This window comes from Erinaceus europaeus, chromosome 3 (assembly GCF_950295315.1).
Source record: "Erinaceus europaeus chromosome 3, mEriEur2.1, whole genome shotgun sequence".
NCBI lineage: Eukaryota > Metazoa > Chordata > Mammalia > Eulipotyphla > Erinaceidae > Erinaceus > Erinaceus europaeus.
The window spans coordinates 142692065-142706154 of NC_080164.1; the positions used below are offsets into that span (position 1 = coordinate 142692065).

At 39.8% G+C, this 14090-nt stretch overlaps 1 protein-coding gene across 2 annotated transcripts in view; it reads right to left on the bottom strand.

The window, feature by feature from the left end:
- The window catches only part of CEP135 (centrosomal protein 135), a 67616-nt gene that overhangs the window by 50987 nt on the left and 2539 nt on the right, over positions 1–14090 (bottom strand). For both annotated transcript variants that reach the window (XM_060188037.1, XM_007523852.3), the window contains exons 2-6: positions 13132–13288; positions 10260–10450; positions 5385–5552; positions 3564–3705; positions 878–962 (exon numbers count right to left, since the gene is read on the bottom strand). In XM_060188037.1, coding sequence (XP_060044020.1) covers positions 878–962; positions 3564–3705; positions 5385–5552; positions 10260–10450; positions 13132–13244 — 699 coding nt within the window. In that variant the 5' untranslated portion in view covers positions 13245–13288. The remainder of the gene's footprint in view (positions 1–877; positions 963–3563; positions 3706–5384; positions 5553–10259; positions 10451–13131; positions 13289–14090) is intronic.

Below are 14090 nucleotides of genomic sequence, written 5' to 3' on the forward strand. Positions count from 1 at the left end.
TATCTGTAAAGTACTTGGAAAAAAATGTGACAAAATATAATTATAAACTGCAAAATATCATTAGCATTCAACTCACATATATTTTATTTTCAACTTCTCTCCACAAAGTAAACTTTATGGTTAACATTAAGTTCTAATTTTTTTTTTAAAACTTCATTTTAATTAAGATAATCTTCAAAGTACTTTGCAAACTTAACAATCACACCTACTTGTATATCTGTTTGTACAGATCACTTCACTCCAAAAAAAGTATGTGAAGAAAATTAAGTGTGTTACCCAATTTAAACTTCAGTAAGCGTGTTAAGAAAGAAAACCTATAATTAACCAAATCTGAATTGATCTACACAGTACCAGAAAATATAAAGAAATAAAATTTGTAATGGTTATAATCTAAGTTTACATCAATTACTTTAGTTAGAAAACTACTATATGGGGTGTTGGTACTTGCAGAGGAAACACACTACAAATATGGCAGTGCTGAAGAGAAACCTTCAAAGAGACTTATGCTCAAAAATGAGTTATGCTCAAAAATGTCAAATCTTTAACAATTTGAGAGTTTAGAAATTGTTAAAATATTGCATTTCATTTTAAGTAAAGCTTAGCACACTTCAAAAAATACTTTCTGAAATGAAAATGGAATATAACTATAAAACTATATTTGGGTAGATGATCGACCAAAGTGGAAAAGACAACCAAAATACTACTGTTCACTCCAAGGGATGAAGATGAGCCCATCTTAGTCATTCTAACTACCAACTCTATTAAGAAACTTGTGAAAATGAGATATGTTGTATTAAAAATTCAGCAACCTAACATGAAGCCAATTTGATATATAATTCTAGCAGAACTATCCTAACTCTTAGAACAAAAATCCTACCTGCATGTTGTAATTCCTCAGTCCATTCTCCATCATTGATAACTTTTCTTGTAAGTGGTAGACTTCTTCTTGAAGTTCTTGAATTCTGAAATGTATTTATAACTAATGCCAATATACATTTGTTTAGGAATACAAAATAGCAAGATGTATTCTTTTTATATATTCCCTCTCAATGAGGTATCCCAATGTGGTATCAGGTATGTCCATGGATTCAAAGGCACAGAACAAATAGAGCACATCATCTTGTAGATTTTATATTATATAGTTAGATAGAAAAGAGTGGTAAGTAATTTTGAAACACAGATATCATACAACAAAACAAGTACTCCTACGTTTTTATTCTTAGGATAGCTATTCATTGCTAGTTATTAGGTTCATAAAACTACAGTTATAGTCTAAAATTCTTAGAATTACAAGTGAAATGTGGGACTAAAATGTATTTCCTGATTGTAAAACAAACCCTGCCTTTTTCTAATAAGCTACTGTGAATGTAATAAAAGTATTGAGAAAAGCTACAATTAAAAAAAATATTTTATTATTTATTTACTCCCTTTTGTTGCCCTTGTTATCTATCGTTGTTGTTGTTAATATTATTGTTGTCGTCGTTGTTGGATAAGACAGAGAGAAATGGAGAGAGGAGGGGAAGACAGAGAGGAGGAGAGAAAGATAGACACCTGCAGACCTGCTTCACCGCCTGCGGGCTTTATTTTCTACTAAGTATCATAGGTGGCATTAGTTTCTTGGTTGCCATTTTTGTTTTAGTTTGCACATGCAGTTTTCCATATTCAGAATCATCTAAGTTCATATCTAAGTACAGTTGCATACATGCTTTTTTCCTAAACCTAGATTAGTGGGAAATCTTGGTTCTAGTAGTAGTAGGAACAAGCTACATATAGCTTCATTTATCATACTCCAATGAAAAGTATCTCTTTAAAACAGACCTCATTTGGGGTCTTATTGTTCTTACATGGAAGTGATTATGTCATAGTTATGTTAATGCTGATATTTAAGTATAGTATAAAAACATTTGGGCAATTGTAGAATTCAGATAAGTTGGAAAAATTTATCCTGTTAAAATTAACCAGTTCCAGAAAGAAGTAAGTTTTTTTTTGCTGTAGATACCTTAAAAATTTGTAGCTTTGGGAGTCAGACGGTAGCACAGTAGGGTTAAGCGCAGGTGGCACAAAGCACCAAAGGACCAGCCGGAAGGATCCTGGTTCCATCCCCCGGCTCCCCACCTGCCGGGGAGTCACTTCACAAGCGGTGAAGCAGTTCTGCAGATGTCTTTCCCTCCCCCTCTCTGTCTCCCCCCCATTTCTCTCTGTACTATCCAACAACGACGACATCAATAACTACAATAGTAACAAAACAAATAGGGAATAGTCTTAGCTTTGCCAGAACCAGCTCCCTAGACCCTGAGACTCTGCGTGTGTGTGTGTGTGTGTGTGTGTGTGTGTGTGTGTGTGTACTGTAGCTTTGGGAGTCGGGCGGTAGTGTAGTGGGTTAAGCGCAGGTGGTGCAAAGCACAAGGACCGGCATAAGGATCCCGGTTTGAACCCCTGGCTCCCCACCTGCAGGGAGGTCACTTCACAAGCAGTGAAGCAGGTCTGCAGGTGTCTCTCTTTCTCTCTCTCCCTCTTTCTCCCCTCCTCTCCTGATTTCTCTCTGTCCTATCCAACAACACCACCACCAAAGGCAATAATAAAAATAATGACAACAATGGCAACAAAATGGGAAAAAAATGGCCTCCTGGAGTGGTGGATTCATAGTGCAGGCACCGAGCCCCAACAATAACCCTGGAGGCAAAAAAAAAAAAAAAAGGAAGAAAATTATGAAAACAGCCTTAAAAGCTCCTTAAATAATAAAACGTTAGGTGGAGATGGGAGTGTCAAAGATTGTAATTATAACAGAATGAAACAAAACATTTTACAATTTAGAGTAAACTATATATAGATACAAATTACTATATGAGAATAACTGATCTAAGAGATCAACATTGCTTTTCTCAGATTGTTATACAGAGACTAATAACATGGAAAAATGTCCCCATATATTTCCCACGTAATCTATAAAATAAAAACCTATAAGGACTATTTTCACTAACGTACTCCATATTTTGACATGCTTCCCTAGCCATGAACAGAGAAGCTGTCACTAGAGCTCTCTTGCTCCTCTGAACCCTCAATAGCCGTTTGTGTATTTCTTTTGGCTCAGTTCAGTACTAGGCTATATACTGCTCAAAACAGCAATACTCTCTTATTTACTTTTATGTTCCTAGAATATTTACATAGTGTCTTTTTCCAGGATGCTTTTAAAAATCTTAAATAAAGCAGAACATGAAGCAAGAATATCAAAGTTAGTAATAAATCTTATTCATGTCCACTGGCATTTGACATAAATCAGGAATGATAATGTGCTCTATAGAAGATTACTTGATAATAATGTCCATTAGCTCCAAAGAAATAGAGGAGTTAGGTACTAAATTGTTCTAAAACTAATGTGGACAGAACTATCAGATATATGATCTATGGAATTTAAAGTTTTAAGATAAGTAAAAAAAAAATCAGTCTATCATCAAAGTATATTCAGGTAGCATTTACTGAGACACTGGAGACAAAAGCTCTATTGTTAATTAAGAGATCAATTAAAAATTAGTTTAATTAGAAACAAAAATTACTTAATGCACCTATTGTCAGCCACTTGAAGGAGGTCCGCAATGTAAGGGTCATCTGGCTGAGGAACTGGGTATGAACTGACTTCAGAGGGAGGGACTGGCTCATCTATGTGCATACACTGGCGCCTGAAAGCGATACTTCTTTTCTTTCCACCTAGAAAAGAAAAACGTGTATTTTTTAAAGAATATTTTATTGGGCTGGGTGGTGGAGTGCCTGGTTGAGCACACATGCTATATAGAGTGAGTAAGGACCGGGGTTTGAGCCCTGGGTGCCCCACTTCAGGGGAAAGCTTTGCAAGTGGTGAAGCAGTGCTGTCAAAGTCTCCTTCTCCCCCCCCATCTATCTCTCCCCAACCTCCCCCTACCCTCTCAATTTCTGGCTGGCTCTGCAATTTTAAATAAAGATAATTTTAAACAATATTTATTTATTCCCTTTTGTTGCCCTTGTTTTATTGTTGTAGTTATTATTGTTATTGATGTCGCCATTGTTGGATAGGACCGAGAGAAATGGAGAGAGGAGAGGAAGACAGAGAGGGGGAGAGAAAGATAGACACCTAAGAGTTATCATCTCTTGGTCCAAATTACATGGATAATTTGCCTTTTCAAATTTTTGTATGAGATTAGACACATACCTAAAAACTCTTCAATCCTTACAAAAAACCAAGGTATCTCTCTCTTTCCCCTATCTTCCCCTACCCTCTCGATTTCCAGCTGACTCTAACCAATAAATGTATTTTTTAATTTACTTACAGGATACAGAAAGAGAGATCAAAAGGAAGGGAGAGACAGAAAAGGACTAACCTATTTAATTGGAGATTAATGGTTTACAGTAAATACAGTTATTGATATATGTGTAAAATTTTTCAGTTTTCTGCAAAACACTCACTCCCAGCCTAGGTCTTCCTCCACCATTGTGCACCAGGACCTGAAAGCAGCCCCCACCCCCCCAACCCCCACTCACTCCTGAGTTCTTTACTTTGGTGCAATACACCAAACACAGATCAAGTTTTGCATTGTTTCCCTTTTCTGTTCTTATTTCTCAACTTCTGTCTATGAGTAAGGTTATCCAGTATTCATCCTTCTCTTTCTGGTCTATCTCATTTAACATGATTCCTTCAAGCTCCATCCAAGATGATGTGAAAACAGTGAATTCATTATTCTTTTTTAAAAAAAATATTTATTTTATTTTATTTATTCATTCCCTTTTGTTGCCCTTGTTTTATTGTTGTAGTTCTTACTGATGTTGTTACTGATGTCATTGTTGGATAGGACCGAGAGAAATGGAGAGAGGAGGGGAAGACGGGGAAAGCTAGACACCTGCAGACCTGCTTCACTGCCTGTGAAGCGACTCCCTTACAGGTGGGGATCTGGGGGCTTGAACCGGGATCCTTCAGCTGGTCCTTATGCTTTGCACCATGTGCACTTAACCCGTTGTGCCACCGCCCAACTCCTTGTTGCCCTTTTTTTGTTGTTGTAGTTATTATTGTTGTTATGGATGTTGTTGGATAAGACAGAGAGAAATGGAGAGAGGAGAGGAAGACAGAGAGGGGGAGAGATAGACACCTGCAGCCCTGCTTCACCACCTGTGAAGCAACTCCCCTGCAGGTGGGGAGCCGGGGCTCAAACCAGGATCCTTGAGCTGGTCCTTGAGTTTTGCCCTATGTGCGCTTAGTCCAGTGCACTACTGTCCGGCCCCCCTACCTGAATCTTTAAAATAAATCAGAACTTTATATGGCTATACAAACATGTATCTGAAACACTAAAATCTAAGCAAGAAATTTCAAAGCCTGTTTTAGTTTATAGTTATATATCTTTCAGATATAATAGACTTACCTGGAGTTAACACCACAGCGTGCAAATTCTTTTCTTGAAGTTGTTGAATTTTTTCATTCTTAGCTTTGCTCTCTTTCTCTAGAAGTTTGAGTTTATGAACATACTGGTTATTTAAAAATTTCAGATCAGATGTTTCCCGTGCACATTTCTTCAAAGTAGTTTTTAACTCTTAAAATGAAAGATTAGAAGGCGATTTTTAGAATAAGAAACATATGGCAATCCAAGATGTGGTGCAGTAGATAAAGTGCTAGACTTTCAAGCATGAGGTTCTGAGTTTGATTACTGGCAGCACATATACCAGAGTGATATCTGTTTGTTTTTATTTTCTCTCTCTCTCCCTATCTTTCCAATAAATAAAATCTTTATATGCCAAAAACAAAAAATAATAATAAATATATGAACTCCTTTCATTTTACAAAATATGAAAAGTCACATCAATTTTAAAAACTCTTTAAAAACATCCACTGGGCTGGGGAGACAACATAATGGTCATGCAAAAAGACTTTCCAGTCTGAGGCTCCAAGGTCCTACGTTCAATCCCCAGCACCACCATAAACCAGAGCTAAGCAGTACTCTAGTAAAAATAAAATGAAACGTCCACTGCTCCGATAGATAGACAGACAGAGAGATAGATATGCAGACGAATAGTTTTATACTTCTTTATACTTGTACTTTGGTCCCATTATCAACAAATCTTTAAAAAATGAAAAGAATTAAAAGGTTTCATTTGAGTTTTATATGCATTCTAGAAAAGACTATTACCTTTCCTACTACTGTAAAATAAGCAAAGTAAATCAGTAAACATAAAAAGGAATTTTGTTTTTCTTCTGTTGCAAGTACTTAATATAAATCAAGATTTTGTCCAGGTTCAATCTCCATAACATTAAAAGCTAGAGATAAGCAGTGCTCTGGCAAAAAAAAAAAAAAAGTTTTAAACTAAGATTTTGATCCAGTAAAGTAGGTACAGGGCTAAGGGATGATGAATTTTGCCAGGTATTTTAGAATTTCCTTTTGAATATAAGAAGACTTTATAAATAATATAGTCATCTACTTGTCCTTTGTCCAGTTATCTTTGAAATCATTCTATTTTACCTTCCAGCTCAAAGATGGGATATTAAGTAACCAGGGTGAAACACAACTTTTAACATTAATTTATGTTGGGTAGTATGCCAGCTCCCCTCGGCTTCTGTCTCTAATCCTGCTTAAGCACCGGTATGCCTGTATGGGATTGGTTTGATCCCACTCAAAGCTTCGGTCTATTTACATAAATCACTTTTACATTTACATAAAGCACCACCCTCCCTCCAGGGCATTGGTGGTTCAGTAGTAGAATTCTCACCTGCTCTGGCCCCTCTCCTTGTCACACCCTGATTTTCACCAGTCACTTTTCTCTCCACCCTCTCTACGTCACATCCTGTTCGCACCCTACTTGGAAAGTATATATAAGGACAGCATTGTTCGTTTTAGTTAGTTTAGTTTAGCTGGGTTTGGATTGTGCTGCGTTCTGCGTGAATAAAGAGAAACTGTGTACAGCTCAACCATGAGTCCTGGGTCATCTGTCTCCCGTCAGTGAAGCTCAGCCCGGCAAATTTACATGTTTTATTTTCAGAAAGAGAAGAAAAGATATTTGGAAAATACTTCTTAAGTTCCAGCATTTTTGTCATTGTCATTGCTGGACCAAATTTTCCAGAAAGAAGTAGAGACAAAAAAGCCATGGGAGAGAGGGAAAGATGACACAGCAGCAAAGCTCCCCCCCATGCAGTGGGTGCCTGGTATGGACCTGGGTTGCATGCATGAGACAGTAGATCTTCTATCCAGTAGGGCTGTCTTGCCGGCCCAGTTCTAGCATTTAATATTTACTAGAGTTGAAGAGATAGTACAATGGTTATGCAGAGGATTTCTATGCTTTAGAATTCTAATTAGAATTTCTACGCTTTAGATTCCAGGATCCTAGGTTCAATCCCTAGCATCACCATAAGCCAGAACTGAATAAAGCATTGGTCAAAAAGAATTATTTTCTATAGCAATTTTTTAATACGGTGCCAGAGAACAAATCCAAGGTCTCTAATTTTCTATTTTTTCTCTTTTTTGAACAAGAGAGAGAAGGCAGACACCACAGCATCACTCCACCATCAATGGAGCTCCCGTTATCATCCATGGTGTCTCTCTGCAGTTCTGGAGCTTGGACCCTGGGCCTCATGGACAGTAAGGTATGCAGTTCTACCAGGCAAGCTATTTTCTAGCTTGTCTTTCCCCTTTCCCCTCTCCTCTTTTAACCTCCAGGGTTATTGCGGGGGTTTAGTGCCTGCACTACAAATCCACTGCTCCTGGTGGCCATTTTTTCCCATTTTTGTTGTTATTGGATAGGACAGAAATTGAGAGAGGAGGAGAAGACAGAGAGGGGGAGAGTAAGACGCCTGCAGATCTGCTTCACTGCCTGTGAAGTGACCCCCTTGCATGTGGAGAGCCAGGGGCTCAAACTGGGAACATTACACACAGGTCCTTGTGCTTTCACTATGCACTTATCCCAGTGCAATACTGACCAGCCCCCCCCCATCAGCTCTTTTTTCCTACACAAATTTAATTCTAAAAATTTAATCCATTATGTAGTAAAGATGAGTAGACAGCTAAGAGAGCAAAATAATTTTCCTTTTAGGAACTCTGACACATCCTACCATATTTCAAGAGCTATTAGATTATTACTTTTTTTTTTTTTTGCCTCCAGGATTATCGCTGGGGCTTAGCGCCTGCACTAAGTCTGAAAAAGAGAAATTTCCCACGAGTGGTCATCCCACTTCCGGTTATCTTGTCCATCTCCAAAACTCTCTCCCTTTACACTGTCTCAACTGGAAGACGCTTTGAAGAGGGTTAAACCGGGAACAGCTGCTGGCTATGATAACATCACCCCAGAACTCATTCTTAACCTGGGTCCCGCGGCAAAGAAGTGGCTCGCTTCATTCCTGTCCCACATCTTGGAATCTGACTCTATGCCCAAAGTTTGGCGTCGTGCGAAGGTAATAGCGGTTTTGAAACCAAAGAAAGACCCAACACTGGCCACCAGCTATAGACCAATTTCTCTCCTTTCCGTGTGTTACAAACTCCTTGAGAGGCTGCTTCTGTCACGTATTTCTCATCTTACAGAGAAATTCCTATCACCCGCCCAAGCTGGTTTCCGCCCAGGAAGATCTACCTGCGAACAAGCCCTGGCCCTCTCAATTTACATTGAAAATGGATTCCAGAAGAATTTAAAGACGGGTGCTGTCTTTGTTGATCTCACAGCAGCCTATGACACGGTCTGGCACCGTGGTCTCCTAGTCAAGATCTCAAGATGCCTGCCTCCATGGGTTTCTTCTCCAAAACAGAAGATTCTGGGTGCATCTGGGTGACAAGTCTAGCAGATGGAGACTTGTCTCAAGTGGCCTCCCCCAGGGCTCTGTTCTGGCTCCTACACTATTTAATATTTACATCATTGACCTCCCAGAAACTTCTTCAAGGAAGTTCATCTACGTCGATGACATCTGCTGTGCAACTCAGGCATCAAAGTTCGACATCCTCGAGGAAACACTCACGAAAGACATGTCTCTGATATCTGATTACTGTAAAAAAAATGGCGACTAATCCCTAGCACTGCAAAAACGGTATCATCTGTTTTCCATCTACACCATGCCTCGGCCTCGCGTGAGCTTAATGTGCAGCTTGGCGATACGAGAATCCGGCATGAAACCCAGCCAGTCTATCTTGGCGTTACTCTCGATCGCACTCTGTCATTTCACAAACATCTCATAAAAACTGCAGCAAAGGTGGGCGCGAGGAATAACATCATTGCAAGACTGGCCAGCTCCTCATGGGGCGTGAGCGCTTCCACACTACGATCATCATCTCTGGCATTATGCTATTCCACTGCAGAATACTGTGCCCCAGTATGGTTCCGTAGCCCCCATGTCCACTTGGTCGATTCCAAATTATATTCCTCCATGAGGATCATTTCTGGAACCATCCGTTCCACCCCGGTTCCATGGCTGCCAGTTCTTAGCAACATCGCCCCGCCAGATATTCATCGGGATGCGGCATCATCTAAGTTCATTTCCCACGTCTACGCTCGACCGGACCTGCCAATATACGCGGATATCTTCGCCCACCCTGTCCAACGCTTGACGTCTCGTCACCCAATCTGGTCCCCTATGCCTACACTGAACTTCTCTGTTCCAGTCTCTTGGAAACAGAGTTGGCAGTCAGCTGAGGTAAAGAACAAACACCTCATCACAGACCCCTGCAAGCGTCAACCCGGCTTTGACCTAGCATGTTATGATTGGGCCCTCCTCAATCGCTATCGAACAGGCCATGGCCGGTGCGCCACTATGTTCCATCGCTAGGGAGCCAGAGACAACCTGAACTGCCCCTGCAGCTACAGACAGACTATGACCCACATAGTCAATGACTGCCACCTCTCCAGATTCAAAGGAGGTCTCGAAACTTTACATCAGGCTCAACCTGACGCTGTTGACTGGCTATGGAATAAGGGCAAACGCTAGAAGAAGAAGTGCCTGCACTACAAATCCACTGCTCCTGGAGGCCATTCTTTCCCATTTTGTTGCCACTGTTGTTACTGTTGTTGGATAGGACAGAAAGAAATTGAGAGAAGAGGGGAAGACAGAGAGGGGGGAAAGAAAGACACCTGCAGACCTGCTGCACTGCTTGTGAAGTGACCCCCCCTGCAGGTGGGAAGTCGGGGGCTCCAACTCGGATCCTTATGCTGGTCCTTGCGCTTTGCGCCATGTGCACTTCTCCTACTGCGCTACCGCCCAGCCTCCTACATTTTCTAATCAACAGTTTCAAAAATAGACAAAACAGCATAATGAAATGACAAAATTTTACCTTTAATGTGTTGATCTGAATGTTCTCTTAGTTTCATTAATTCCAGGTATAATTCATTGTTTTCCTTGCTCAATTTTGCATTTTCAAGTTTGTAAGGCTCCAAAACAAAATCAAAATTAGCACTTTCTTTTTCGGCTTTCACAGCAGTTAATTTTGATTTCCGAAGACTTTCTGTTGTATGAACTAGGTCACTAAAATTGAAGACAGAAAATATAAATACAAGGAAACATTCTATTAATTTTGTAATAGCTAAAAATATCCTTAGAAAATGTTTGTGTGTGTGTGTGAGCACACTAAATGAACTCTAGTCTAAATACAAACAATGAATTAGGGGGTCTTTCAAAATATGAGGAAGTACACAATACTCAAAACAAGGCTAATTAGAATTTATAAAGCTATCAAGTACAGACTCTTATTTGAATTTCTGTTCTCATTCATCCATGTTCAATTGGTCATTTAATCCTGTAGAATCTATGAAACTTATCTGCTCATTTAGTAAAGATTTACTGAATACCTGCTCTATGTTCAGTGCCAAGGACATGATAAATAAGAATCACTTCCTTACTTCTAAGGATACAGACCAGTGATATATTCATTTCATCAACATTTAGTGAACCAGGAACATAATAACAAAGAATCTGCTACTGTGCAGTGGTTAAGAAGTTGGACTCTCAAGCATGAGGTCCCAAGTCCCATCCCTGGGATATTATACTTCTCTCTGTCTCCTTCCTCTCTCATTAAGAAATAAATCTAAAAAAAAAAAAAAAAGAATCCACTACCATGGAGTTTACATTCCACTGACAGTTCATCAAAATACGAATACTGTGTGAAAAATCTCAACAAATATTTCACTGTCAACTATATGCTCAGCCTGTCTATGGTTACGCAGTGACAGTCAATGTATACATCCTCCTGGTATACATTCTAAAAGAGAAAACAAAAAGCATGTATCTGATAGTGGCATGTGGGTAAGGTAGAAAAGAGTCTTGCAGTGGGGCCAGGCCATGGTGCACCGGGTTGAGTGCACATATTGCCAAGTGCAAAGACCCAGGTTTGAGTCCCCACTCCCTACTTGAAGCGGAGATGCTTCACAAGTGGTGAAACAGCTCTGTAGGTGTCTTTCTCTACCTTTCAATATTAGGGGGGGAAAAAAAGGCTGCCAGGCACTGAGACCCAAATGATAAGCCTAGTGGCAAAAAAAAAAAAAGGCACTCCTGCAGGTTATATAGCTAATTAAACATAAAAAGAGAAGGGGGGGAAGGGAAAGGAACTTTATAGGCAAACAGAACAGCACCTGAAGAGACCTAGGGGAGAGTGTGCACGCACTTAGTGAGCTTCAAGTGATTCACTGCATGGGAAAAGCAGGTGCCGGGGCTAGATGACAAAGGCTTCTGGAGGCCATACAAAAGGTCACAAAATATCTTTAATCCATTATCTCCTTTCCACCATCACTACTTACAATCCTACTGTAAATGTTTTCTAAGTCATTTTTCCTATTTAAATCTCAAAGCAGAATAATAGAACACGTATGGAAAAGAACAAAAATCAGTCTTTCAGTTAAGGTAGCATGTAACAGTTAAGTGATAACCAACCACATGCTAAAAGAATCATTGATTATAGTGCAGTAACTTCATTCAAGAACAAAGAGTAAGGCAGACCTAGAAATCGCACTTACATCAGAATGACCACATAAGAAATTCTGTTTGGCGAAGGAAGATGGCAAATTAGTGGAGGGTGTGGTATGATGACACTTATCATGGGAAGATCTGAAACAATACACCTGTGATAACCACCACAGCCATGTAAACCAACATTTCTCCAATAAAGTAACTTAAAAAAAGAAATTTCTAAATCTATGAGCAGAGTACCCCTCGAGGCAGTTATTCCAAATGGCACAGAATAAACAGTGGCTCCTAGAAATTTTCAACATGCAGGTCTGGAGTTGATAGCAAGGGAGTTGAATCAGAGATGAGGAGATGAGCTTCTGATTTTTTTTTTTTTTTTTGGATAGGACAGAGAAATTGAGAGAGGAGGGAAAGATAGGGAGAGAGAAAGATACACACCTACAGACCTGCTTCTACCACTTATGAAGTGACCCCCCCCCCCTGCAGGTGGGGGGCCTGGTGCTAGAACCAGGATACCTGCATGGGTCCTTGTGCTTCGTACTATGTGTGCTTAACCCTATGCAACACCGCCCGGTCCCCACTTTCACTGATTTTTATTGTGGCACTGGAGAATGAATTCAGGGCCTCATATATGCATAATACCATCACTGAGCAAGTTCCTCAAGCCACTGTTTTCATTCTTTTTATTTATTTATTTTCATTTTGCCACCAGGGTTATCAATGGGGCTTGGTGCCTATATAGTCCATTGCTCCTAGAGACCATTTTTTTTTCTGGAAAGGACAGAGAGAAATTGAGAAGGAATGAGGGAATAAAGATAAAGAAGAAAAGAGAAAAAGAGACATCTGCAACAGTGCTTCACCACTTGTGAAACTTGCCCCCTAGAGGTGGGAGTTGGGAGAAAGAACCTGGGTCCTTGCTCAAGGCCAAGTGCCACCACCTGGTCTCTATTCTCATTCTTTTAGAGAGAGGGCCAGACAGACACAGAGAGGAAAGACACAACAGCATTACTCCACCACCCATGGAGCTCTCCCCACCTCTACTCATGGTGTTCCTGTGTGATGTCCATAATCAAACCCAAGGCCTCAGAAACAAGATGGGTGCTCTACTGGGTGAGCTATCTCCAAGTCCTTAAGTCTTTCTAACAAATCTAGCACCCGCCCTTTTTTAACTAAAGTAAGAAGCTCAATCAGATATTATATAAATTGATTTACAAATTCTATAGATTCAGTACTGTTATTTTCCTTACCTGAAAAGTTTTTCTACCAAAGGCAAACATTCCACTGACAGAGGCTGTCGGTATCCCAACTGATCCAATCTTTTTCTAATATTAATATATTTTCTTTCTGCAGCTGTAGTCATCTTGACTTCCAAAACTAATTTAATTCACGTTAAAAATTAAAGTCCTAAAAGAAAAGAGAAAAACATCACCACTATAGCTATTATTATTGCTTCATGATAAATGTTTTAAATATGACACAATTTCTTTTTTCTCCTCAGGCAGACAGCCTTCTGGAATATTTAGAATGATTTAAACCCAATTCTTATGATACTCATACTGCTGCAATAAAATAAGCATCTCTTCATAAATCTACATGTAAAATTTAAAAATAAGGCTTTTAGAAGAAAAAGACTACCTCTCCAAATCTGAGCCAGATAAAGAATTCCTATAGAAACCTCTTAAAATCACTCAGTCTAGAAGAAAGACTTGATGGAACAACACTGCATGTAAAATGCCAAAATTAAAATGTTCCACTAAGAAAGGGGCTGTTGTATGCTTTACATTGGTTTGTTCTAGCTCTCCCCCAGCCAAGAAAATTGGATCAGTCCTGCTAATTTCACTGCCTGCTTGGCCCCGCCCCAAGGAACCCCGAGAGAGGGGGCCAGAGTTCCAGAGTTGCAGAGTTAGAGAGTGCTTGGTGCCACTGTAGGAGAAAGAGGCAGCAGAGTTCTGTTTAGTGATTAGTTTGGTTTAGTTTATGAATCGTTGTTCCTGAATAAAGAAATACAGCTTCCCTGCCCAGCCGTATGTCTCTGGTCGTCTCTGTTACCTGCCCGTGAAGCTAGCCCGGCCAGCTGGAGCTGCCGAATTTTAACAAGGGGCAAAAAGAAGGTAGGTAGCATAAAGATTATGCAAAAAAGACTCTCATGCCTGAGGTTCCAAAGTCCCAGGTTCAATCCCCTACACCTCCATAAGCCAGAGATCAG